The sequence below is a fragment of the Sphaerodactylus townsendi genome, linkage group LG01, assembly GCF_021028975.2.
Source record: "Sphaerodactylus townsendi isolate TG3544 linkage group LG01, MPM_Stown_v2.3, whole genome shotgun sequence".
In the NCBI taxonomy this organism is placed as follows: domain Eukaryota; kingdom Metazoa; phylum Chordata; class Lepidosauria; order Squamata; family Sphaerodactylidae; genus Sphaerodactylus; species Sphaerodactylus townsendi.
Genome location: NC_059425.1, coordinates 34,144,992 through 34,171,239, shown reverse-complemented (window position 1 = coordinate 34,171,239; position 26,248 = coordinate 34,144,992). Strand labels below are relative to the sequence as shown.

At 45.8% G+C, this 26,248-nt stretch overlaps 1 protein-coding gene across 1 annotated transcript in view; it reads right to left on the bottom strand.

Moving 5' to 3' along the window:
• Positions 1-7,099: 7,099 nt before the first annotated feature.
• Positions 7,100-26,248, bottom strand: part of BLK (BLK proto-oncogene, Src family tyrosine kinase) — a 29,442-nt gene continuing 10,293 nt past the window's right edge. The window contains exons 4-12 of the mRNA XM_048504719.1: positions 23,372-23,470; positions 21,337-21,440; positions 20,348-20,497; positions 17,767-17,919; positions 16,230-16,409; positions 14,996-15,072; positions 10,811-10,961; positions 8,974-9,105; positions 7,100-7,308 (exon numbers count right to left, since the gene is read on the bottom strand). Coding sequence (XP_048360676.1) covers positions 7,100-7,308; positions 8,974-9,105; positions 10,811-10,961; positions 14,996-15,072; positions 16,230-16,409; positions 17,767-17,919; positions 20,348-20,497; positions 21,337-21,440; positions 23,372-23,470 — 1,255 coding nt within the window. The remainder of the gene's footprint in view (positions 7,309-8,973; positions 9,106-10,810; positions 10,962-14,995; positions 15,073-16,229; positions 16,410-17,766; positions 17,920-20,347; positions 20,498-21,336; positions 21,441-23,371; positions 23,471-26,248) is intronic.

The window sequence follows — 26,248 nt, the reverse complement described above, 5'->3', positions numbered from 1 at the left end:
TGGGCTGGGGAAAGGAGACATTTACCTCATGATATAGGCTGGCAATGCAAAGCAAGCCAGTCTTCACACTGAAAGAATGTCACGGTGTATTGAACTGGGAACTCATGAAGATGTGTTATACTGAGTCAAACCATTGGTCTCTCAAGGTCAGTGTTGTCGACTCTTACTTATAGCGTCTCTCCAAAGACTCCGATGGAGATCTTTCTTGTTGTATGCTGCTCTTCTTCTGAACTGGAGAACCAGGGACTGAAATTTGGACCTTCTGCTTACAGATTTCTAGCGCTGTGCCACAGCCTCTTTCCCCTTGACAGAGTGAAGGGCCTGGTTCTCATTGGTGGGGAGATAGGAGAATGCTGGAGATGACAGCTAGGAAACATCAGCTGAGAAACTGGTGGAGAGGGAAGGGAACTAGAAGGGAGAGGGAACACCTTAAAGGTGCTGTGCAGGGAATGGGGGGAAAAAACACCTCAAGCGTCCCACCATGTCCTAGAAAGCAGACTAAGCCAGGAACTGCAAACCTTGTGAGTGGAATAACTGACAGAGGAAGCCAGGATTAACAAGGCAGCATGGTGTACTGATCAGAGTGCCAGACTGTTGAGTGTAAGGATGTTGGCGTTAAGGTGGTTAGAGTGCCAAATTAGGATCTGGTGGACCCAGGTTTGAATCCCCACTTCTGCCATGGAAGCTTGCTGGGTGAACTTGGGCCAGTCACACAATTAGCACAACCGTCCTCAGTTGATTTTTGTGAGGATAAAATGAGGTAATTTTACAAGGGTGGGGGCCAGAGTGACAAATAAATGGAGGATAAGTCTACCAAAGCTAAGGGACTCTACATGTTTTAAGCCAGTATTCTGCTGAAAACCAGAAGTTAGGGGCAGCTTGGAGTACTCTTAGGCCCCTTCTGTACATGCAGAATAATGCACTCTCAGTCCAATTTCTATGCACTTTGAAGCTGTGCAGAATACAAAATCCACTTGTAAACAATTGTGAAAGTGGATTATTCTGCATGTGCAGAAGGGGCCTAAGTCTTTTCTTCCTGCATAAAATCGTTATTGAAATACCTTCTAAAGCAGTTGTGTATTTTGGTTTTTACTTATTTATCATGCCATGTGCAATATATATAAGGGGAGAGAGACACCTTGTGGAAACATGGAAGTCTTACAATTTTGCATCTTTTTAAAAAAAAGGAAAGTGGGAGACTGACATGAAGTTCCACGTTGCCTGCTTTACACCCCCTGCCCATGGATATCCCAGGTTCTGCTAAAGGAAACCTCAGAGCCACACTTGTCAACTTTTGTGTGTCAAGGAGCAGTTAAATCTGCAAATGCCTAAGGGGACTCACTGATGGAGATCTAGTTTTGTTGGGAAGAATATGGCTGGTTATCACTGTGTCTCACTGGACACAGTGTGTAACAGACTTCCCTCTGTGATACACCTCTGAAGATGCCAGCCACAGATGCAGGCGAAACATTAGGAACAAGTTCTACCAGACCACGGCCACACAGCCTGTAAAACCCACAACAACTATGGTTGGTTATGCCAAGTGCTTCCTTCTTTCCCTGCAGTAGTAAGTAACCCAGAGTCTCCTTTGCTCCTGGAAACACCAAGTGAACTAAAGCAGAAAATGAAACCTATAGTATTTGTCAATAAATATTTGACATTGATTAATAATTATGATATACAGAGTCTCAGGAAAGACTGGAATTAGGAGCTATCTCCCTATTTTGCTAAAGCAATTAATATGGTCTTGCAGTGTATACTTGCTGTTTCTATGGATATTGAATTATGACTCATGCAGTAAAAAATTATGTTTAGGATGTACTGGGTACCACATACTTTAGCGAATGGTTAGTCTAACTTGGCACCGTAATTCACAGGACGTGCCCCTTAAACATATGCTGTAGGTATTTCCAGTCATTTGGTTTTTCCAGGAAGAAGTTATTACTCATCCCGATTTTGTATTAGAATGTTCATTGATTTCTGAGGATGTTTATGTACTTTTAAACAATCTTCCCATCACTTGGGGGCTAATTGATGGTCAACAAAAATGGACCCTAAAGACTCATATTACAACATTGGAAAGATAAATGCCCACCTCCAGTCAATGAATTGAGGAACTTAGAGGTCTATCAATATTTGAACCAATGGCATAGAGACAATAATTATTTATGTTTCTATGTTTAGAAATCATTTATAGAAACTTCTGTGTAGGTCTGCTGCCACTCATATTTTTGTCTGTACTTTATGTGTATCCTTCCCCCCCTTTATTTAATCACTGGATTTTGAGGTTTTGTTCCTTTGTTTTTCTTGTTTTTTCTTTTTTGGGGGGAAAGACCTTTTAAAAATGTTGAGTGCTTCCTTCCTTTCCTCTACGACTCTTAGACCCTTTATATTGCCAATTTACCCCTCCCCCTCAATATTTTTTAATTAAAATGCATGACAAGGCTTTATTGGGAGTCTCTGTCTGGTCACTAGCTGGTCATGTGGAAACGCTGTGGCTGATGACACTGTACGGTCTTGTTTAACTCCTGGTTCCCAGGGAGATGCATAGTTAGGCCTTGTGCCATACATCTACAGTGAAAAGGAGGTACACAGGCAGGGTGAGAGTGTCCCCCACAGTTGCAGAGGAGGCACTGTTCTTTTGGACATTTCACAGCTTCTGTGAAGAACACAAGCAGCTCCCTGTGACACTGCTGAGTGTAAGGATGCTATCTGACATCATAAGTCATATAATGTAGGAGGTCCATATCAGTCAAGCAGAGGCCTTAGATCTGAATCTCTGGCCATGGCATCCCCAGACTTGAAACACAAATCACCAACCACGGCATCCCTGGGAAAGGCCTGCTCCATGCAGTGGCATTCAGTGAGATACCAGCAGTCCTCTTCAGCAGCAGCCACTTCCTGATTTCGCCACCGCAGACTTGGCTGCCAGTGCCTTTGCCCTCTCTGCTAACGGGGTTGCCCCTTCCAGCAGCGGAGGGACAAACGCTTTGGCGCAGCCTACCACTACATCCACAGCCCAGTTGCCCCCCCCCCATCCAGACTGGACCGCCCATTTCTTTAAAGTCACTCTCTCATTGGCTGTTCATGAAAATAACCCAAAGCATAATAGGATAGGAAAGAAATTTCTGTCTTTAAATTTTGCTTGCTCTTAACTTTGTTATTTAAATTTTAAGTAACAGCTGCTGTTGGAAATTTGTTTTAACGGGGTTAAGTTTTAGTTATGTATTTTATGTGCTGTTATTGGAACAGCTGTACTGTGAGCTGCCTCGAGCCCTTTGGGGGTGAGGCGGCCTATAAATCTAATAAATAATAATAATAAAATTTGCAACAAGTTAAAATTGAAAAGCCTCAACTGTTGCAAAAGACTTTGGGGTGAGAGGTGATATAATATGAGGTTATAGCCTGAAAATCTGGTTTGTCTTGAAGATGTTACTGGACTCAAACCTAGCTGTTCTGCAGATGAACACAGTTACCCTCTCAAACAGGTCTATCACAGTTTAGGATTTCTAAATTGAAACTCCATGCTCAGAGCAAGTCCTTCCCTGAAGAGCTTATGTTGGGAACAGGGAAAGTTCTTTCCTTCACATTCTACTGCGACTTTCTGGAAACAAAATGGTGACCTTGGCTGGCCAGTGGCTTAGTGGCAGAATCTCTTCTTCTGTGCAGGGTCCCAAGCTTGATCCAGGCGTCTCCAGCAGGAGCAAGAAAAAACTTTTAGTGCATAAGAAGTCTTTTCAGTATTCATTCATACTTGAAGTGTCTTCCAAAGCAGTTTCTAAGGGTGGTAAAGCACTTTTATTTGAGTCTAGCACAGGACCTTGTTAATCTCGATGCTACTAGTGGACTCGAATCTAACTTCCAAAGCAGCCATGTGAAAAGAGGCTTGTACAATATCTATAAGGAAAGAGAGACCTCTGCTGGGTATATGTAAAAGGAACTCTTGGATCACATTCATTTTAGGGGCAGTGTATGGCCTCGGTGGCCAGCAGCTTGATGTTTCAAGGGCACCCTGGCCCAGATCCTCAAAAATTCCTGCAAAAGAAAACTCAGAATCAGTCTTGCTACCTTTGGTTTGTGTACTTACTTGATAAAACCATGAAGAGGAATAGTTGGTGGAGACTCGGTGTAATCAGGGAAAATACAAGTTAAGGGAATAGGCTTGGTTATTTTGAGTGCTACAACATAGAATGAAAACAAGCTCATTGACAGAGCATCCATTTTGTGTGCAGAAGTTCAAAGCCTGAATCTTGAGTATAAGGGCAGGGAAAGACTTCTACTGTAGGCCTCTGACAGCTGCTATCAGCCCAAATTGACAAGACTGAGACAGAAGCCGTTTACACATGCAGCATTTATCCCAAGACTGTTGCTCTGCAGTGTGGTTTTCCAGCACTTTTTTGTTTCACTAGAGGAAGTGTCCCTATGTCCTGCTGATATCTGCCAAGCCAACCCACCATTTTGCCCCTCGCTTCCTTGTTGTTTCTGCCACCTCCATCTGGGGAGGTTTCCTGGCAAGAAGACCTGACATTGTATTGTTGAAGGCTTTCACGGCTGGAATCACTGGAGTGTTGTGGGTTTTCAGGGCTGTTCGGTCATGTTCCAGTAGCGTTTTCTCCTGACCTTTCACCTGCATCTGTGGCTGGCATCTTCAGAGGATCTAATAGTCACAATCAGAGGCATCTTCAGAGGATTACCATTAAGTGCAGCCAATGCCTCTGTCAGCCTGTCTAAGGCCCTGATAATTGGTTTTGCTGCACTTCTTCTCTGAAATATATGACAGGGGATGAAAGAGACCAGAGAAGGAAGCCATGTCCTCCATACTCCACTAGACATGGGACTGTCATCTAGAACTCCCTTCTGCTGAGCAAAGTAGCACACTCTACACAGAGCAGCACACAACAGTGTCACATTTATGTTCTTGTTTGAAATTGGCCAGTCACACTAGGCACTTCTACCATGTCTTCCACATGAGCGCTGCATTGAACATCCTTCCGTTCTCATATTACTTTATGCGTGGGTTGAGCATTCTTGAGGCTCTGGATTCACATACATGTCTGAGAATGCAAGAGAGAGCTGTGCCATTACCCTACTGATGTGTGCTACAAGGTTGCCAGCTTCTCTTCCTCCCCATTATGCCCTGCACTATCAGACATTAATTCAGCCTCTTCTGAGTCCTAGGTTCTGGGCACTGCTTCCTTTCTTCCTTTCTTGAAGTGTTTGTTTTCCCAAACATTGAAAATAGTGGGTTTGATCTGTAGCATGTCTTCTTCTAGCCCCGCAAAATAAATACCTATAATATAGTATCTCCTTACAAAAATATTGGAGAATGTACTTTTAATACATGTTTTTTATTATCTTGGTACTCCAACTCTTGTTCCATGCAGCTCAGAGTAGTATGCAAGGCTGTTCCCCCCCCCCATTTCATCTTCACAACAACCCTGATGGGTAGTTCAGATTAAAAAACATCTGGCTGGCTCAAGTGATGGCCCAGCAGGGATTTGAAGCCAAGATTTTACATTCATCACCTAACTGCCTACACTAGGGTTACATTCTGTGTTCTGAGAAAGTCTGGAGTAGCTCAGAAATGTAGCAATGCAATCAGCAATACCAGTTAAGGCCTCCCCAAAATCTAGCTTGCCAACTACCACCAATCATCCCCTGAAAAGCACAGCTTCAGGAATGGGTTGGGAGTTGTAGAGTTTGCACTAAGTCTACTAAGGCGGTGGTGAGGTCTAACAAGCACCTTTGAACCATGAGGTGTGCTTTCTGTGGAAGATCTGCAGAGGTGCCCTTGTGGATGCTCTGATGTAGGAGGAAAGGGTCAACTATACCACATGACAGCTATACCACATGGCAGTGACACAGGAGTGAATATGGGAAGGAGATCTTGAGATGTTTGTCTCAACTCAGTGTTCCATGTTTGAGCTGTACCATCCCCTGTTTGAGCTGTACCGTCCCCTACATGAGCAGGTATCCTTAGCCACAACCACTTCCCTTCCCTAGCTGTTGAGGTGGGTGCACCATAGTGAGTTCTGGCAGTAGAATTGGAAATGTCATCGTGGCTGCTGTGACATTTGCTTTTGCATCCCCATGTACAGCACCCTGCACCAGGACCCAAGAAAAAGCTCAGTTCACTATACTTGCCGGTGACAATAGAAAAAAAAATCTATATATCTAATATCTAACTGTTCCCCCTATTGGCTCATACTTAAATCCACAGATGGGGCACACTTATGCCAAATAGATGTTTCTTCAAACTTGGGGCACTCCCCAAGTTTGCAGAAAAATCAGAAAATTACAAAAGCATTCTCTGTGCCTGTACAGAGAACGCACCTAACATTTAAGCCTTCCTCCATCTGCTGCTGGCCCGGCTGGGACCAGAGTGACTCCCTCTGACCTCCGCCACCATATAGGCTGTGGCAACAGTGGGGTCCAGGAGCTGCTTCAATGCTGCCCAGTGACTGCTGGCAGACCAGTCCATGGCAGTGGTGGCTTACAGCTGCAGTCAGGAAGATGAGTGTGTGTGGGGGGAATGGAAGATGGGATTCCCCCCTGTGGGTTTTGTGGATCTCCACTTGTTAAGAACATAAGAACATAAGAAAGAGCCTGCTGGATCAGACCAGAGTCCATCTAGTCCAGCACTCTGCTACTCGCAGTGGCCCACCAGATACCTTTGGGAGTTTACATGCAAGATGTGAAAGCAATGGCCTTCTGCTGCTGCTGCTCCCGAGCAGCTAATTTTATAGCTAATTTTGAACCATGGCTCCAGTATGCTGATGAAAAAATCTGCACATTGAGACATGTTTAGATGGGGGAGATTGTTCTACAAACCTGGTGGAGGTTTGCAGAGAAAATATCAGAGCAGGACAAAAAATGTTTTAAAGCTCCAAACTGAAACATTTGGTGAAAATAAGGTGACATCTGCCCCATAGTTGGCCCCGACAAGGCCACTGGGGTGAGGACCACAAAGACTATGTCGAAGGCAGAGAAACCAAACTGAGTTGCTAACATGCCACTCAGAAGAAAGTCTGAACATCTGTCTCGTCAGCATTCAGCAGTGCAATTCTTTTGTCCTCCGTAAATATGTCATAAATAGCAGCTAAAATGCAGGCTCAGCCTGGTATGCTTTTTCTGTGGTTGTATAAAAGTCCTCAAGGGTGGACTGGAGGTATTCAAATGTAGGCCTTTCTTCGGGATTGTTCTGCCAGCATTTCAACATGATTGCATAAAGTTCAGGTGGGCAGTTTGATGGACGGGCCATCCTGTAACCAAGTGTTAAGCACTGGATGACTTCAGGATTGGTCATGGCTGCAAAAGAGAGGGAATAAAATAAAATGCCTTTAAAATATCCTTTTAAGCATGGCTTTTATTTTTTTTAGTAACCCACCTTACCTCAATGAACTAAATATGTAAACACTCAGAAACAATGAACTAAATATGTAAACACTCAGAAACAAATAACTGAGTGTGATGCCTAAGGGGATGGACACACACACACACACATTTCTTCTGCCTTATCCATTCATTCCCTCTAAGTTACTTATCTCCTTTCCCATCTCCTCTCTATTAACAAATCCTTTATTCTGTTTAAGTTTAAAAGTTTAAAATCTGCCTCATTATTATTATTTTGTGTGCCTTATTAAGGGGTTTGCTTAGAAAGGTTACAATAACGGGCTGACTTTATGTGGCAACATTATGTGGGTCAGTTATAGGGCTGAGAAAAAGTGCTTCTATATTACTTTACACTACCATTATCTGAAGCAGCTCAGTCCCTCAAGAAAAAAGGCGGGAAAAATATGACAGGTCAGTGAGTGGTTTCCCTGCCTGAAGAAGTTGGGGTCCATACATCTCACAGGGCAAGTATGGGCAGGCACACCAACAGTATATGGTTGTCATTTGGAGCAGCAGTTTGGGGCAATGATGACTAATTAGGCCTGAGACAAAGGTGGGGCAGAGGGCCCAAACCCTAACCAGAGAGGAGCAGGTTCACCTATTAAGCTGCACCCTTAAGGTGGTGGTGAAGAAGATCTGGGGTGGCCAGGAAGTGTTATTAACTACCATGGAAGAACTGGAGCACAGTTGTTTTCTGTTGCCACATAAAGTCAGACAAGAACCAATGGACTGAAATTAAATGAAAAGAGCTTTCAGCTATCATTGGGCAGAATATCCTGACAGAGTGGATCCTCAGTGGAACAGGCGTACTCAGAAAGGGTTGCCAGCTCTGGTTTGGTAAATACGTGGAGATTGGGGTGGGGGGAGTGGAACTTGAGAAAGGTGGGGTTGTGGAAGCAATGGGACTTCAGTGGGGTATAATGTGATAGGGTCCCTCTGCCAAAGTGACCATTTTATCCTGGTGAACTGATATCTGTCGCCTGGAAATTAGTAGTAATCTCAGGAGAGATCTCAGCTCTCATGTCCCCCTTCTTCAACAGAATGTAGTCCTGGGAATGACCTTGCTTCTTTTTTTTGGGGGGGGGAGGGGGAAGGGAGTTACATTGGGAAAGGGGCTACAATATCAATAAACTTGCTATCATAGTTATATCGATATAAATGCATTTTGAAGGACTTTGATAAAGCACTTTATGTGCAATCACTGGTATGATTAGATCTGTGCCTTTAAGAGGAGTGGATAGGCAGAGTTAAGAAAACCATGAAAAATTGCAGAGGCCCATTGAGATCAGGAAGCTAGTTTTGGTGTAGGCAGATGATGGCTCCTCCCATGTAAACAGAAAAATGTAAGGAGACCTCTCTGCAAGCCCACTGCTCATGGAAGAGCCCCTGAAGACCTTAAGGTAAGCGTTCTATGCTTAATGGGCCAACCAGCTGCTGAAACTACTCTTAAGAGGATCAGTTAATTTTTTGAAACAAATAAAAAATAAATTGTCCATCCTGAGCATGTGGATTAGCTAGGAATCCAGTAAGAATAAATTAATAAATGCATTGCTAGGAAGTGATATTATATGTCTCCCATACCCGGGTAGGGACACCGTCCATATGTGATAATTTCAGTTAATAGAATTCCAAAGGACCAGACATCAGACTTGATTGTGAAAACCCCATAGTTGATTGCTTCTGGTGCTGTCCATTTGATAGGGAATTTGGCACCTGTCAGGAAGAAGTAAATTTGTGATCAGAAGCTATCATGATACTTTGGGCAAGATTCAGACTTTGAACATCAAGTCTCTTTCCAGACTTTTCCCTCACTATCTTTGTTGGGGAAGGGGAAGGTCAGGGAGCATTTGTTAAAACATTTGTGACAGCATCCATTCATCCATCTGTTTATGTATAGAATTGAAGTCACATTTTATAGCCTAAATCAGTGCCCAAAATGATAAAACAGAAAGAATCTAAAAACATTAAAATTATAGCAAGCAGAAAACAGCAGAAAGCAACCAAAATTAGCCATAAAAATAATTTAGAAAGAATGAGGGAATCAGAGAGAATAGGAACGTTTTAAGCATTTGGTGCCAAAAGTTCCTACAACAGTTCCACAACCGCAAAGGCTCTGCTTTGGGCTAGCTATTGTAGCAATATGCCAACAAATCTGAAAAACACAGGCTAGAAATGGTGAATTTACATTCCAATTCCCAAAAAAGGAGATGTCAAAGATTGCAGCAACTATTAAACCATTTTATTAATTTTTCATGTTAGTAAAGTGATGCTCAAATTTTTATAGCAAAGACTGTTACCATACAGAGAATGAGAAATGTTCAAGTTGGATTCAGATAAGGAAGAGGAAGAGATCATACTGCAAATTTACTTTGGTTACTGGATCATATGAGAGAATTTCAGTAGAGAATCAGCTTATGTTTCACAGATAACAGCAAAGCTTGCGACTTGGGAAATCATGAAAAGTTAGAGGGGCCAATAGGATTTCAGGTTAGGGACAACACTGCTCTTTGACCAATCACAGATGTTTTTTACGTGGATCTATTTCACATTTTTTGTGCATGACTAAAGAGCATAAGTAGGAGGCCTGGTTCTAGCAGACACCATTCCAGACAGAGGGTTGAGAGTTCAGTGCAAAGTCTGGCTTCAGCTGCTGCTCCTCCCTTTGAGTTTCTGTTTTTTTTGTCTGAGCTATACCTCATGGATTACTGGCTGTCTTGTTGGATTCTTGCTGCTTGCCTGATACATGGAGAAGATGATGTCAAACAGTTTGAAATAATTGGTATATTTTAAAATAATTTGATTTTTTTGGTGAAGTGTGCACATTTTTTCTTTGGCCTATAGGTGGGCTGGGGGGAGGCTACAGAATTCACAAGACCCATAGGACCTTCAATTGCCTTGCATGTGGTTGTTTTTGGTTTTTGTGTTGTGTCCTTAAAATGGTTTGGGGAGGGACTTCTTTTACCCCTTCTATCTTTTGGTTGGAAACCCTTATCTTCTTCTGATGTGGGAGGGGGAGGGAGAGGCAGGCCAAAAATTCTTGTGAAGCCCAAAGGTGATGCTTTCAACTTCCACTGAAAATATTTGAAAACTCCAATGGAAGATGGGGGGCACCACATTGGGGGCTCATAAAATTGGACCCCCTGAACCAAACTTCACCAAGCCCACCAGAGCCTCAAAAAATCCCATTGATTTTAATGGAATTGCAAATGTTTGAATTTTCAAAAAAAACAAAACCCTGAAAAAACTCATTTACTGGTATTAGTGTTTGGCTTTACGGAAAATTTCGAGTCCAAAAACCCCAAATCTGAAAAAATGGTGCACACCCCTAGGTTATAAACTGTGCTTGCTGTTGCCACATGTGAGGGGACTCATAACAATTCTGCTGTCTTCATTAAAAGGCTACCACCCTTGAACTGACCTTCTCTGGCAAGATATTCATTCTCTATGAGCCTAGCGAGGCCAAAATCCGCAACTTTGCAGCAGAGCGTCTCAGAAACAAGAATATTGGCTGCTCTGAGGTCTCTGTGGATGAAGTTCATTCTCTCGATGTACGCCATCCCTTCAGCAACCTGCAAAGATAAAGAAGAGCCACAAAATGTAGCTGTATGGAATTATCATTAATTTCATATGGGCAACAGAATGTAATATGGCAATCCCCAAAGATAACAATTAGTCCTCAAGATTCCTTTATGCTTTCCCCAAACTACCACAAATCAGCCCTCAAAGACATTTTTCAGAAATTCACAACTAGTTCTGTTCCTCCAAGCTGGAAAAACTTTTGAATGGAAACCCCCACCCCCCACCACCCCCCTCACAGAACAGCTTTAAAAAAATAATAAATTACACATTTCGTTCCTGAAAAATGAAATTTGAAATGAGTCTGGATATAAAATCTCAAAACCTAAAAGTTAGCATTTCCAAAGAGATTCTTATCTCTGGCCCCATCCGCGCCATTCAGTGGATTATACGTGGATGGGGACATCCTTCTTTCCAGGAGTTCTGGGTGGCGCACAGTGTTCCTTCCTTCATTTTATCTTCACAACAACCTTGTAAAATATGTTTGACTGAGAGAGAGAGAGGGAGAAACTCGTTCAAGATCACCCAGGGAGCATCAAGTCAGGGAGGAGATTAGAACCTGGGCTTTCCCAGTCCTAATCCAGCCCTCTCACCGCTAAACCAAACTGGGCCTCTATTCTGACTGACTCCCAAGAATCTCAGGCAGAGAAAGATGTTTCCTAATGCCTTCTATTTGAGATCCTTTCACTGGACTTGCCAGGGACTGTCTACATACATACGAACCCAGAGCATTACCACTGAGCTATGACCCATCCCCCATCTTTATGCTCTGTCTGCTTTGATGTGAACCCCTCCCTCCCTTGAAGGCAGATCAGAAGAGTACTCTGCAATTTCTTTCCAGGACCTAATTTCTCTTTCTTGAAGAACAAAATCTTGAGTACAAATAATATTTGAACAGTAGTGAGGTAACTTCTATAACCCTCCTATAACCAGGACACTCTGCACACAAGATCAAAACATTCATGTCTGCGAAAATGCCACACAGTATGGATAAATGCCTCCGAAGCAGTCCAGGCTTTAGCTGCTATAGAAGAAAGCTTTGCGTAATTGATGTTTTAAAAAATGGCTAACCATCCATTTTTTTTCAGACTAATGAGACATAAGAATTTTTCACACAGAGGTTCTGGTTTTGGACACTTCTTTGCCTTCATGTGGTTTCAAATAGGATATTAAGATATACTTTATACAAGTGTACTGCACGCTCAGGTTGACATGCTTTCACATTGAATGGCATTTACCTAAATGGAAAATGGAGAAACTGGCGTCACTTCCTGTCCTGATGCTAGTGATAGTGGCAGATGGTGGGTTTCCTCTGAACTCAAGCAAGCACCGGAGAGGAAGTGATGGCTGGGCTTGGCCACAAAAATTGTGCTCTGATAACTTTCTAATTTTAGATTTGAGCTGAATTTTTGTGTCTTGATGGGTGTTGTTGTTTTGCTGATTATGCACATGATACAGTCAAGATGACCAGGTCTGTGGTTCACTGAAACTGCAGCCATTTTACCAAACTAAATAATAGTAATAATAAGAGTTTGGATTTATATCCCCCCTTTCTCTCCTGCAGGAGACTCAAAGGGGCTTACAATCTCCTTGCCCTTCCCCCCTCACAACAAACACCCTGTGAGGTAGGTGGGGCTGAGAGAGCTCCGAAAAGCTGTGACTAGCCCAAGGTCACCCAGCTGGCATGTGTGGGAGTGTACAGGCTAATCTGAATTCCCCAGATAAGCCTCCACAGCTCAGGCGGCAGAGCTGGGAATCAAACCCGGTTCCTCCAGATTAGATACACGAGCTCTTAACCTCCTACACCACTGCTGCGCCATTTTTTTTTTAAAGAGGAAGAGCTTGGATCTATACTCCACCTTTCTTTCCTGGTTAGGAGACTCAAAGTGACATATAAACTCATTCCCTTCCTCTCCCCACAACAATCACCTTGTGAGGTTAGGTGGGGCTGAGAGAACGTGACCGGCCCAAGGTCACCCAGCAGGAATGTAGGGAATGGGGAAATCTATCCGGTTCACCAGAGAGATCTTCCCTCACCAAGATAGAGAAGCGGGGAATCAAACCCGGCTCCCTGGATTAGAATCTGTCTGCTCTTAACCGCTACACCACGCTGGCAATGGAAAGGCAATGGAAAGCCAGCAAACCAGGAAATGAAAATTGGTCTACAATAATAAACCAATGGTCTATCTAATCCAGTAGTCTGTTCTCATGGGCATCATCTTGGAATCCCTTAAACAGGCCACAAAAACAACAGCACTCCTACGTCTGTGTGTTCCTCCCATGCAAGTACATAAAAAGTCTTGCAGATTCAAACCAAAGGTCCATTTAGTCCACCACTCTGTTTCCTACTGTGGACAACCTGATGCTTCTAGGCCCGTGGTGGCGAACCTTTGGCACTCCAGATGTTATGGACTACAATTCCCATCAGCCCCTGCCAGCATGGTCAACTGGCAGGGGCTGATGAAGCTGCAACAATCCATAACATCTGGAGTGATAAGGATTCGCCACTGCACTGTTTCTAAACCAGGGGTAGGAACCTTTAACATCTCAAAGAGCCATTTTAGGACCCGATTTTTTCCCACAAGAAAAGAAAACACTTGGAGCCGCAAATAATTTTTGACATTTAAAATAAAGATAACACTGTATATATTGGGCTTTTTTACCTTTTACTCCACTCATTTTGAGAAGTGCATTGATGCACCCGCCCTGCTGCCTGCAGGGTGGACAAGGATGGGGCCAGCGGCTCGGCCTTGCCGGCCGCCGGGAAAGCACCCTCCCTGCTCAAACAAAGTGAGAGGGGAAGCCCGCGGCGCTGCCAAGCGGCCGCATGAGGCAATTGGTCGCGCCCGCCCTGCTGCCTGCAGAGGCCGAGGCAAGGAATGAAACCGGTGGCTGCGGGCTGCGATGGGAACGCAGTGCAGAGGAGCAGAAAGAGCATGCGGCTCTTGAGCCGCAGGTTCCCTACCCCTGTTCTAGGCCATCTATGAGCACAATATGAAGGCCACTGTCTTCCCCTGCTGTTTTCTTCCTCAACATCTATCTCTGAATAGTTTAGGCATTGTAGCTAATAGCCATTGATAGACCTCTGTTCTGCCAACTGCCTGCCTATTGCCATCACCACATACAAACATTTTGTGTTGTATGAAGAACTACTTGAAAAGATTCAAAGCTGTAATTATGAGCATAATCACCAAAACAGGAGGGCTTACCTAAATATTTTACCATTCATTCAAAATTCACCCTCAAACCTTGCCCCCAAATTAATTTGGAATGTCGGCATTTGGTTTTGAAATTCACAAACTTTGTCTCAAAGTTTATATCCCACAGTCACAGTTCAGAAATGTAAGGTGTCACAGGTCAAAAAATGGAGTTTTTGGAGGTCAAAAAGAATTTTGGAGGTCAAAAAGAGGGAAGAATCTGGCTAAAGAAAAAAAACTGTGCCTCTGCCTCACTAGCTGCATTTCCCAGGCAGTGCCACCATGCCTGTGGTTGTACTCTCTTTTCAGTTTGCATTTCCTCATGCAGTCTAAGTTCCTGTTTCCTTAGGGTGCTTCCTTAGGGAAAAGCAGGGGCCACTTCCCTGTCCAAGTAGATAGACTTGGGCTCTAGAGGACTTGGTTGCTTCCCCCATCCTAGTAGGTAGACCTGTGCCTGGGGAGGAGGATTTACTCTGTGAAGACTGGGGCTGAAGAGGGCAGATCCCCTTGGATTAGTGGGAAAGGGATTCATAAGGAGTCCCTTATTGGGGGAGGACAGAAGGAGGGCTACAGGTTGGGGGAAAAAATCAGTTCCCAACTGCAGCTGGAAAGAATGCTGGAAGCTAGGTCCACCCCTGCAGTTTCCAGGGGTGGGTAACCCTGTTGTCTGGAGGCCAGGCCACATCTGGCCTATTTGGGTTCAGTCTGAAAATCATTTGGGCAGCCTAGGGCTTGCTTTGCCCTGTCAAAATGCACAATCCCAGCATCCAGGTACAAGAAATGATCCAGACCTCACTCTGGCACAGCTTGTGTTGGGTCAGTTTACTCACCTGGGCTGACAGATCTATAAGTTTTGTAACAGGTAGATTATTTCCTTCTTGGGTCTTCAAGAAATCCAGCAGGCACCCTGCAAGGGAAGAAAAACATAATGTGGTCTGAAGGAGATGGCCGTGCAAGTGGCTGTAAGGACAGAGACAGCCATGAGGATCACCAGTGCAGCCTTAAACAAAGCTACATCCTTAGAAGTATATTGAAATCAATGTATTTCGAAGGGTGCAGCTGCATTTGGGATTGCACTTTGAGATACTATGCCATCACACTCTATTTTGTTGAGAGATTCTCAAATACCACCACAACCAGCAGAGATTGTGACAGGATTCCATCCAGCACAGGTCTGCAGTTTGTCTGCCTGTGTCAAATAGACCTTCACAACCCCTGTCTTCAAGAAATAGAGGAGCAGGAGAAAAATAGCTGGGAAATGACCTTCATAATGATTCTCTAGGACCGTGGTGGCGAACCTTTGGCACTCCAGATGTTATGGACTACAATTCCCATCAGCCCCTGCCAGCATGGCCAATTGGCCATGTTGTCAGGGGCTGATGGGCATTGTAGTCCATAACATCTGGAGTGCCAAAGGTTCGCCACCACTGCTCTAGGACTTCTAGAGCTTTGGCTGCAGTACTGCATCTTACCACTTTGAGCTGCAGGGTTTCTCATGAAAACTCATACTAAAATACATGCTATTAGCTTTTCAGGTGCCACTGGACTTCAGTTTAATTCTGTGAGAACTCAGCTTCAGTTTCAGCCTCAGGAAGAAGCCCAGCTCCCACAGCCCTGCAACTCAAGAGTAAGATGCATGTTTCCATCTATGATAAAATGACACAGATCTCACATAAATGTTTCTTAGAGATCTGTGTAGGATCTGTCTGTCATAGTTTATGACATCACTTAAAGAAACATCCCAAAGACAGGGGGAACTCGTATTTCCTTGGGATTCTGTATTTTGTTAAGGCAGGCAACAGTGAGTAAGCATGGAAACTCTTCTGGGATTTTGCACCACACAGTGACATTTCCCTGTGAAATGGTGTTACGTAAATTCACCCTGCTGTTTCACAAAGCCTTTTACTACAAGAAAAAGCAACGCTTTCAAATATTCTTAGTGCATGCTGGGGAAATACACCAAAGAAGTTCTAAAGAGACTGCAATCTGTTAAACATCAGTTTCTGTATTCTGTGGCAGAGCAATACAAATCTACATACAGCTGCATTTAAATGTAATTCTTACCATTGGCCATGTATTCTGTTACAATGAAAATGGGATGTTGAGTGACAACAGCATACAGTCGAACCAGCTTGCTGTGCTGAAGCTTTTTCATTAAGTTGGCCTCGGCCAAGAAAGCATCTGGGGGCATGCTGCCTTCTTTCAGAGTCTTGACGGCTACTTTCACATTGTTCTTGTAATATCCTGCAGGGGAAGATTTTTTTGATGATTTAACTAGTGAATACTCGCCATGCTTGATCTAAATAACTATGAAATTAGATCTAAATAACTATGAAACGAGGGTCCATTATAGGATTGCCAGGTAACCTCTGGCAACTGGCAGGGGAGGGATGGGCACTTACTGGTCATAAAAGAGGCCTTGGGCTGGTTGCCATTGGTGTACTGATGTCACTTTCAGAAGTGATGTAATTGTGCCAATGGCAACCAAGCCAAGGCCTCAATTTATGGCTGCTAAATCGTCGTCCCCAGTGGGGGCAACTCTAACCCATTATAATCACACAGGGAGAAATTCCAATAGAACAAAGCCAGCTGCAACCCCCCCCCCCCCACAGTGAACTTCTGTAACACAATTTACTCACTAACATCCTAACTCTACTTCAGTGCTCAATCGCTGTAAGATTAATGTGCTTTCTTTGGGGTGAGGGATCCATTCCCTTCACAAGCAGCCTCACCACAGCCCAGCTTTGATGAAATGGACAACCTCCCTCATCGTGCAGGGTCTTCTATGTGCTTTCTCAACAGCAATTGGCTCCCCTTTCCCCTCCCTTTCCCTAGCCATTCCTGAGATTTAGAGGGTGCCTAAGAAATGCAGTCCTGAAAAAAAAAATTGAAGCAAGGCCTGAGGCCAAAAACCGCCTGCCTTGAGGTCTACAGACTTCTCTGCTCATTAGCCTTAGGGCTAGGATCATGACTATTTTCATTGAAATGTCTTGCAGACTGATGGCCATGGCTTCCTTCATAGAGTCAATCCAGCTCATGTTGGGTTTTCCTCCCTTCCTTCGACTTTCCCCATCTTTCCCAGTAATTCTCAATGTACCATGTACTTAATGTCCTTTTCTTAATGTACCAAAGTACTATAGTCTCAGTTCAGTCATTTTAGCTTCCAGGGAGAATTCAGCCATGATTTAATCTAGAACCCACTTATTTGTCTTTCCAGCAGTCCTTGGTATCTCCTCCAACATCACATTTCAACTGAATCAATGTTCTGCATGTTAGCTATTTCCAAACGATGCTTCATTTTAAGAACATATGTCATGTTCCTCCCCTTACCTTTCTTTTTTTCTAAACTGAAAAACTCTATACTTTTGGCTTTCCCTTATAGGGAAAGTGCTCCGGCCTTTCTGGTGGCACTCAGAACAGGGCCTCAGTTGATGATCAAAACATAAAAGAAGTCCACACATTCTTTGAGTCACCCGACACCCTGGCTTCAGAGGTAAAAGCCAACATTTTGAATTGCATTTGAAAATTAGATGGACAAAAGCTCATAAAGCTCACACTGCCTCCACCTTTCCCAGCACAGACAATACTACCCTACACTTACCCATCCACACCTCCCCGAACTGGCCTGAACCCAGCTTCTTGATAAGTTTCAGAGATTCCCGAGGGATCTCCCATTCATCCGTGCCCCAGGGTCTTTGCGGAGCTAGAGATACACATGGAGCTCTTAGCCTCTGGCACATGCCATCTTCATTAGCTGCAAAGAACACAAAGTGTGAGGGAAGAACAAGTTAAGCCAGTTTTCAGAGGGTGTTGCAAGATGCTGGTGTATTTTTCAGGACTCTGGTCAGCAACCTCTTTTGCCAGAGGATCCCTTTGAAAAAGAAGTAAGTAGTCAAGGTTGATGTGCTGATAACCTCTCCACGCCAAGCCCTCCACCAATGCTGTGTTCTGTTCACTGCTGTTTCCATACTTCTCAAGCTCTAGCAGTCCATTGATAGCGTCTATTTATGGCTGAACAGCAAACCCTCTACTACTGAGCAAAGACTCCTTTGCAGACATTAGTTATGAGCAGACGATGATGGGTTGGATCCAGACTAAATTGGTCTTTTAGGGAAGGGTGGTGAATAAATCCAACAATTGGTTTTTTAGGGGAGGGTGGTGAATAAACAAATCAATAAATGACATTACAACAAGCTTCAGTGTTGGGAGAAAGGCTTATGGAAGATAAACAGAGGCACAACAGTTGTTAACCTGTTGGATGATATCACAGGTTACTAGTATTTGAAGAAAACAAGCTTCAGAAAATGAAAATGTCAACCGATGAGGCCTCTTGTGCTTAAGGTATAATGTGTTGTATTTAATTTTTCATTTTCCTCTGCCCTTTGAAGAAGAAGAAGAGTTTGGATTTATATCCCCCCTTTCTCTCCTGTAGGAGACTCAAAGGGGCTTACGATCTCCTTGCCCTTCCCCCCTCACAACAAACATCCTGTGAGGCAGGTGGGGCTGAGAGAGCTCAGAAGAACTGTGACTAGCCCAAGGCCACCCAGCTGGCATGTGTGGGAGTGCACAGGCTAATCTGAATTCCCCAGACAAGCCTCCACAGCTGAAGCGGCAGAGCGGGGAATCAGACCCGGTTCCTCCAGATTAGAATGCACCTGCTCTTAACCACTACGCCACTGCTGCTCCTTCTTTCTTCTTTATTTTCCATCCCCATTTCTATCTAGTGGTGCCAAGCTTGGGGAACTCTTTTTTGTATGCATGACTAGAAATCCCATAGAGTTTTCAATGCAAGGGATGGTCAGGGGTGGCTTGGTGTTGTCAGCCTCCATGTCACTACATTGGTATTCCTCGGAGATCTTCCATCCAAGTACTTGCCAGAGCCAACCCTGCTTAGCTTCTGAGATCTGATAAGATCAGGCTTGCCTGGGGTTGTCCAGGTTGAGTGTTGTAAATTATACTGACTCACATATTGCACAACATGGAGGCAGTTTTGCAGAATCTGAGCTGTCAAATTTAGATGTTGCTTTCAATGTGTGACAGAGCTTAAACCTCCATTTCATGCATGATAAGCAGGAAAATTGATTTGCGTTGCAGAAAAGTTTGCTTCGGTCCAGCAATCTCAGCTGTGCAGCCTGAATAAGACCTGTTCACAAGATCTGATCCGGGCTGTATCACAGGGTGTTTTGATTATCTCAAACCACCCAGCTCCTATAATATGAAGGACATCCTGTAAGGATGGGGAAAGGGGGGGGAAAGAGTAAGAGAGAGATAGAGTCAAATGAGAAATAAGATGGTTGCTGTGGCTTCTGTGCCAGAAAAATGGTAGTCACAACAGATTTACAGAACTGTGATGACCTTCTCAGCCATACTTTGGTTTCATAATCTGGAGAAGGGGAGGTTGAAGGGGGACATGATTGCTCTCTTTCAGTATTTGAAAAGGTGTCCCTTAGAGGAGGGCAAGGAGCTGTTCCTGTTGGCAGCAGAAGATAGGACTTCAGTAATGGGTTTAAATTCAGTAATGGGTTTAAATTATGGGTGGGAAGGTACTAGTGGGATATTAGGTAACCTATTTTTCAGTTTTTTAGGTTTTTCAGTAAATTGGCTGCCTAGGGAGGTGGTAACTCTCTCTCACCATCAGTCTTCAAGCAGTGGCTGGACCCTCGCTTGTCAGGTATGCTCTCTAGGCTGACCCTGCATCGAGCAGGGGGTTGGACTAGATGGCCTGTACACCCACTTCCAATTCTGTGGTTCTTTGATTCTGTGATTTATTGTTTTATTTATTTATTAAAACATTGGTATCCTGCCTCTCCTCTTGATTCAAGATGGCTTACAATCTTGAGCTTTGCACAACTTGAGTTGAACGACATAGCAGAATGCATTCCTGCTATTTTTACATTTATATTTTACTTCATTTTGTATGCTGTATTCTAAATGGTTTTAATTTGATGCTTAGAGCCCTTATTTTATCTTATATTGTATTTAATTTATTGAGAGGGCTCCTTTTGCTTATTTATGTTATATTGAAATGTTGTACACCGCCCAGAGCCTTCCGGGGGCGGGCAGTATAAAAGTTAAACAAACAAACAAACAAACAAACAACAACAACAACCTGGTAAATCTCAGTTCTTGAGCTTTATTAAGTCTTGCAACCCCTGAGGGTAACTGTTTGAAGGGTAACTTACTTGTGTAATGCTTGACAAGTGCCTGAATGGAAGGGAAGGTGATCCTGGGGCAGATGTAATATCCTCCATTATTCATCTTGCTGATTTTGTAATGTTTGACAACATCCCCTTGAAATGAGCTGTTGTCCCTGACAGAAAGGGAAAAGGCATCTGCAATAGGGAAAGGAGAAATTGACAATATTTGTTGGCATTAAGACTGGCTCTTTCAGTATTTCTTCAGTGACAACATTACATCCTAGAATATTCTCACAACAGGAAATGGATAGGGCATGACCACAGGTTGACATAGCACTGATTGTGTGTGTGTGTTTTTCAAATGAGAAATTTTCCACCAAGGAGAGCTTCATTTGGCAAGTTGTATCCGTTAGACAAAGCCCCCAAATGTGTATTTTGCTGATTATATGCAATTTAATGGAAATCAAGTTTGTGTTTAGAGAAAGGGATATGATCTAGAATTTGTACAATTTAAAAAAATGTACAGGGCATGATTAAACTACAGCTTCAGAGTGGCAATTCCACTCCAGTTTGGCTTTGCTCCCCACAAGTGCTTTGAACCATTAAAAAACCTGGGGGATCCACAGCGCAATCCTAAACAGGGTTGATATAAGGATAACATGGTGAAGAGCAGAGCGATGGAAGCTACTTTGAGTCCCCACTGGGGACAAAGGCAGAACTTGAAATATAGAGTTGTCAACAGTTTGCCAAAACAATTGTATTATTTATTTACAAAATCAGCCACCTTTCACCCCTACAGAGCTCAAGGCAGTTTACAATATAAATAAAATACATAAAGCCAAGTACATAAAATACATAAAGCCAACAATTTAAAACACAGCTTAGGAGTGCTTTCATGCTTTATCAATTCATCTGCCAGGGGCAAGTGCTAGGTTTGGAAGTAATTTGCTTTCTCTGATTATAGCTCATCTCGGGGGGGGGGGGGGGGGGAGGAAAACCCTGCATCACCTGCAAAAACCATTCGAGCTTCTTACCTGGGTTTGTTTCACTTTCCCGTACCAAGAATGAACCCATTTCATTGCCTGGTGCCATAAGGAGGCGTTCGGATTCTTTTCTGCTGAGGCCTTTAAAAAACCATCTAAGAAAGAAAGAAAGAAAGAAAGAAAGAAAGAAAGAAAGAAAGAAAGAAAGAAAGAAAGAAAGAATGAATGAATGAATGAATGAATAAATAAATGAATAAATAAATAAATAAATATTAATGGATCCCAGTCAGAGCATACTTCATTATTGGAAGCTCATAAAAATTCACAAGGGTCAGGCAGAGGTGTAGCTCCAAGAGGGCGGTGTGGTGCACAACACACCGGGTGCATGCCCCTGTGGGGGTGTGGCAAGGGCGTTCCGGGGTGGGACGGGGCATTCTGGGGCATTCCAGGGTGGAGGATGCACCGGTGCACCAGGCGCTTTCCCCCCTTGCTACGCCTCTGGGGTCTGGGTGTATGTGTATTTATGAGTCTCCAGAGACCACCTTCTCATCCTTGCTACTTCTTACACAACAAACTGCATAAGCAATCAAAATAACCCCTCTCTTCATGCAATTTAGCAATCCTTAGCTCTCTATGATTGCAGGATGCAACCTGTATTTATTAGCAATCATGAAAACTTATGTTTGAAAAAACAGTTATGCTTTTAGCCACTATTGGTTTCTAAGGCACAATTAACCTGTGAGCTAAGTAATAATACTAAAAATTACTAAATTACAATTTTTGGTAACACTATGTGCCTCTTATACCTGGGACAGTTTAGAGTCTCAGCACGTCTTAATCCAGCCCTGCTAAACTACCAAGTTCCTTCACTGGTCTCAAAGAAGTTATAACTTTAAAAATATTGCTTTATTTTACAATATAGGTGTCTTGCCTTTTTGCCTTCACAAGGGCCATCTCGGTAGCTTCTTAGCAAAGACTAGAGTCAGAGGCAATGGATGGAGAGAAAGGCATCAAGGCTTTGATTATATTTCTAGTTTGGATGGAGAAATGAGTATAATAATCATGAAACAAGAGAGCTGCATAAAAAACCGAAGCCCCATACGCTGCCTGATCTGGTTCTTGGGCCCCTTCTGCACATGCAGAATAATGCTCTTTCAATCCACTTTCACAATTGTTTGCAAGTGGATCTTGCTGTTCTGCACAGTAAAATCCAGCTGCAAAGTACATTGAAAGTGCATTATTCTGCATGTGCGGAAGGGGCCTCGGTGTCTTTTTTTCTTAACAACCTAGATCAGGGGTCCCCAAACTTTTTAAACAGGGGGCCAGTTCACTGTCCCTCAGACTGTTGGAGGGCCAGACTAAAAAAAAAAACTATGAACAAATTCCTATGCACAAATGATTGTAAAATGTTTGATTTCACCTTTCAGCCTTTCTGTCATGGTCTATTTTTAGAACAGTGACCAAAATTATGTAATCAAAAAATTACAAGAATTGGTTGGAGCTCCCAAATATTGTTGGGGAGGCTGTGGAATACCTTCCCCTGTAAAAAAAAAAAGCAGAACTTTCCCAATGAAGCATTCCATCTAACCCAGGATCAGGTATCTTCCTGGGTTTCTTCCTCTAACTTGAGCCAGCGAAGCGATTCCCCACCCAGCCTGGCTGATGCCAATCGGGAAGTGAGCCGGAACAGAAAGCCACAGGAGCAACACATGGAGTAGCCGAGAGGAAGGAGCAGGAAGTTGCACCACGTGTAAGGTTTCCCAACTCTGGGTCCAGAAAATTCATGGAGATTTGGGGGGTGCTGTCATGTAATTGCAATCAACAGCTGTTGGGGCCCGTTCCTCCTCTCCCTCGAGCCCCCACTGCACATGAATGGAGCCATCGCCGCCATGCCTGGCGGGCCGGATAAATGCCTTCAGGGGGCCACATTTGGCCCCCGGGCCGTAGTTTGGGGACCCCTGACCTAGATGCTCCAATGGAAGGCTAAGAAAATGCTTAAAAATGAAGGTTGATTTCCCTGAGAGGTCACATTCAAATAACTGATTCTGTGCTTGCAAGATGTAAAGATAAAGAGCTCTCCTCTTACTTTTCTTGTTCTAGGCTGTCAACACGGGCCACAAAATTCCTGGGTATGTAGCCTTTCTTTCCAGTAGTAAGTGATTTTGCCAACCACCAATCCCCTTCGCTGTAAAGAAGGCAGGGTAAAAATAAATGAATGAATGCACACCAAAAGAAGAAGCAACTAAATGATGTTTATTCTGGTCACCATGGAAAGATGCCCAAATGGAGGGCAGAGATTTGGATGCCCTTTATAAACTACGATCCAGCAACAGCTTATGTGGCACAACTCCTGGCTGTTATCACTTAAGGGGGAGGGAGAGCTATAACTACTGCCTAACTCTGGCTGAGGGGGCACAAGCCCAGGTTTTCAGCTACAGCCTAGAGCCGTGGTGGCGAACCTATTGGCCATGCTGGCAGGGGCTGATAGGGGTGTATGGTCCCATGGGCATCTGGAGTGCCATAGGTTTGCCACCACTGGCCTAGAGCACAGGTGTCAAACTTGTGGCACTCCAGATGTTAATGAACCGGTTCCCATCATCCCCTACCAACCCTGATACTAACTTGGGGATGATGGGAACTGTAGTCCCATGACATTGGAGGGGCTGCAAGTTTGACACCTATGGCCCATAGAGCACAGGGGTAGGGAACCTTTAACACTCAAAAGAGCCATTTGGACCCACGTTTTCCACTGGAAGAAAGACACTTGGAGCCATAAATAATTTTCGACATTTAAAAATAAAAGATAACTTTTCTACCTGTATATGTGACCAGGGTTTTTTTACCTTTTACTCCACTCATTCTAAGAAGCGCATGGATCGCCCGCCCCTGCTAAGCTCGGCCAGGCCCCTACTTTCGCCCGAGCGAAAGCTTGCTTTGCCCCCGCCCGCCCTCCCCGGCTCGCAACACGCCACCACCCCAGCTCCTTGCCATGCCCGCTTACCATAGCTTGAAAGCGCTTGCCCGTAGCTCACTTGCGCCAGCCCGGCACATGCCTGCTTCCCTTGCGCCGCCCGGCTCACTTGCCCGCCCGCTTACCTGCGGCCTTGCCCCTGATCACTTGCCCACCTGCTTGCCCTTGCCCACCCGGCTCACTTGCCCGCCCGGCTAAACACCTGCTTGCCCCTGCCCAGCCCGGCTCACTTGCCCGCCCGACACCTGCTTGCCTTAGCCCTTGCCCCGATCACTTGCCCGGCCTTTACCGGCTTACCTTGCCCCTGATCGCGCGCCCGGCTTACCTGCTTGCCCTGCCAGCCCGCTCACTTACTTGCCCAGCCAACACCTGCTTGCCTTATGCCCGCCCAGCTCAGCTTACCCATACCCACCTGCCTTGCCCGGCTCACTTGCCAGCCCGGCTTAACTGCGCCTTGCCCGCCCGGCTCCACTTGCCCGGCCAACACCTGCGCACGCGCCCGCCGTAGCTTACTTGCTTGCCCTGCCAGCCCGGCTCGCTTGCCGCCCAGCTTACCTGCTTGCCCCTGCCCGTCCGGCTCCACTTGCCACGCCAAGCTTACCTGCTTGCCTTGCCCCCCGATCACTTGCCGGCTTTAAACACCTGCTTGCCTTGCCCCTGATCCCTTGCCGGCCACTTACCTGCTTGCCCTGCCCGCCCGCTCCCTTGCCCGCCCGCTTACCTCCTTGCCCTGCCCGCCCGCTCACTTGCCCGCCGGCTTACCTGCTTGCCTTGCCGCCCAGCTCCCTTGCCCGCCCGGCTTACCTGCTTGCGCTTGCCCGCCCGCTCACTTGCCCGCCCACAACACCTGCTGCCTTGCCCGCCCGGCTCACTTGCCCGCCTGCTTACCTGCTTGCCTTGCCGTATCGCCCGGCTCGCTTAGCCGGCGTATCGCTTACCTGCTTGCCTTGCCGCCCGCTCACTTGCCCGCCCGCTTACCTGCTTGCCTTGCCCGGCTCACTTGCCCGCCCAGCTTACCTTTGCTTGCCTTACCCACCGGTTACCTGCCGCGCCCGCCCGCTCACCCCGCCCACTTACCTGCTGCCGTACCTGCGCCTTGCCGCCCACATCACTTACCATGCCTGCCTTAAGCCCGCCCCGCTCACTTGCCCGCCCGCTTACCTGCTTGCCCTGCCCGCCCGCTCACATGCCGCCCGACACCTGCTTCCCTTGCCCGCCCGCTCCACTTGCCCGCCCGCTTACCTGTTTGCCTTGCCCCCCCGCTCACTTGCCAGCCCGCTTGCCTGCTTAACGCCTTGCCCGCCCGCTCACTTGCCCGCCAGCTTACCTGCTTGCCACCTGCCCAGCTCACTTGCCCGCCCGCTTACCTGCTTGCCTTGCCCGCCAGCTCGCTTGCCGCCCGCCTGCCTTGCCCGCCAGCTCTTGCCCGCCCGGCCCCACCTGCCTTGCCCGCCCGCTCACTTGTCCGCCCGCTTACCTGCCTTGCCCGCCCGCTCACTTTCCCGCCCGCTTACCTGCTTGCCTGCCCGCCCGCTCACTTGCCCGCCCGGCCTGCTTGCCCGCCCGCTCACTTGCCCGCCCGGCACCTGCCTGCCGCCCGGCCTCACTTGCCCGCCCACTTACCTGCCTGCCCGCCCGCTCGCCCGCCCGCTTACCTGCTTGCCTTGCCCGCCCGCTCACTTGCCCGCCCGCTTACCTGCTTGCCCTGCCTGCCCGCTCACTTGCCTGCCGGCACCTGCGCCCTGCCCCGGCTCACTTGCCGCCTGCTTACCTGCTTGCCTTGCCCGCCCGCTCACTTGCCCGCCCGCCTACCTGCCTTGCCGCCCGCTCACTTGCCCGCCCGCCCACCTGCTTGCCTTGCCCGCCCGCTCACTTGCCCGCCCACTTACCTGCTTGCCTTCCCCCCCGCTCACTTGCCCGCCCACTTACCTGCTTGCCTTGCCCCCCGCTCACTTGCCTGCCCGCTTACCTGCTTGCCTTGCCCCCCTGCTC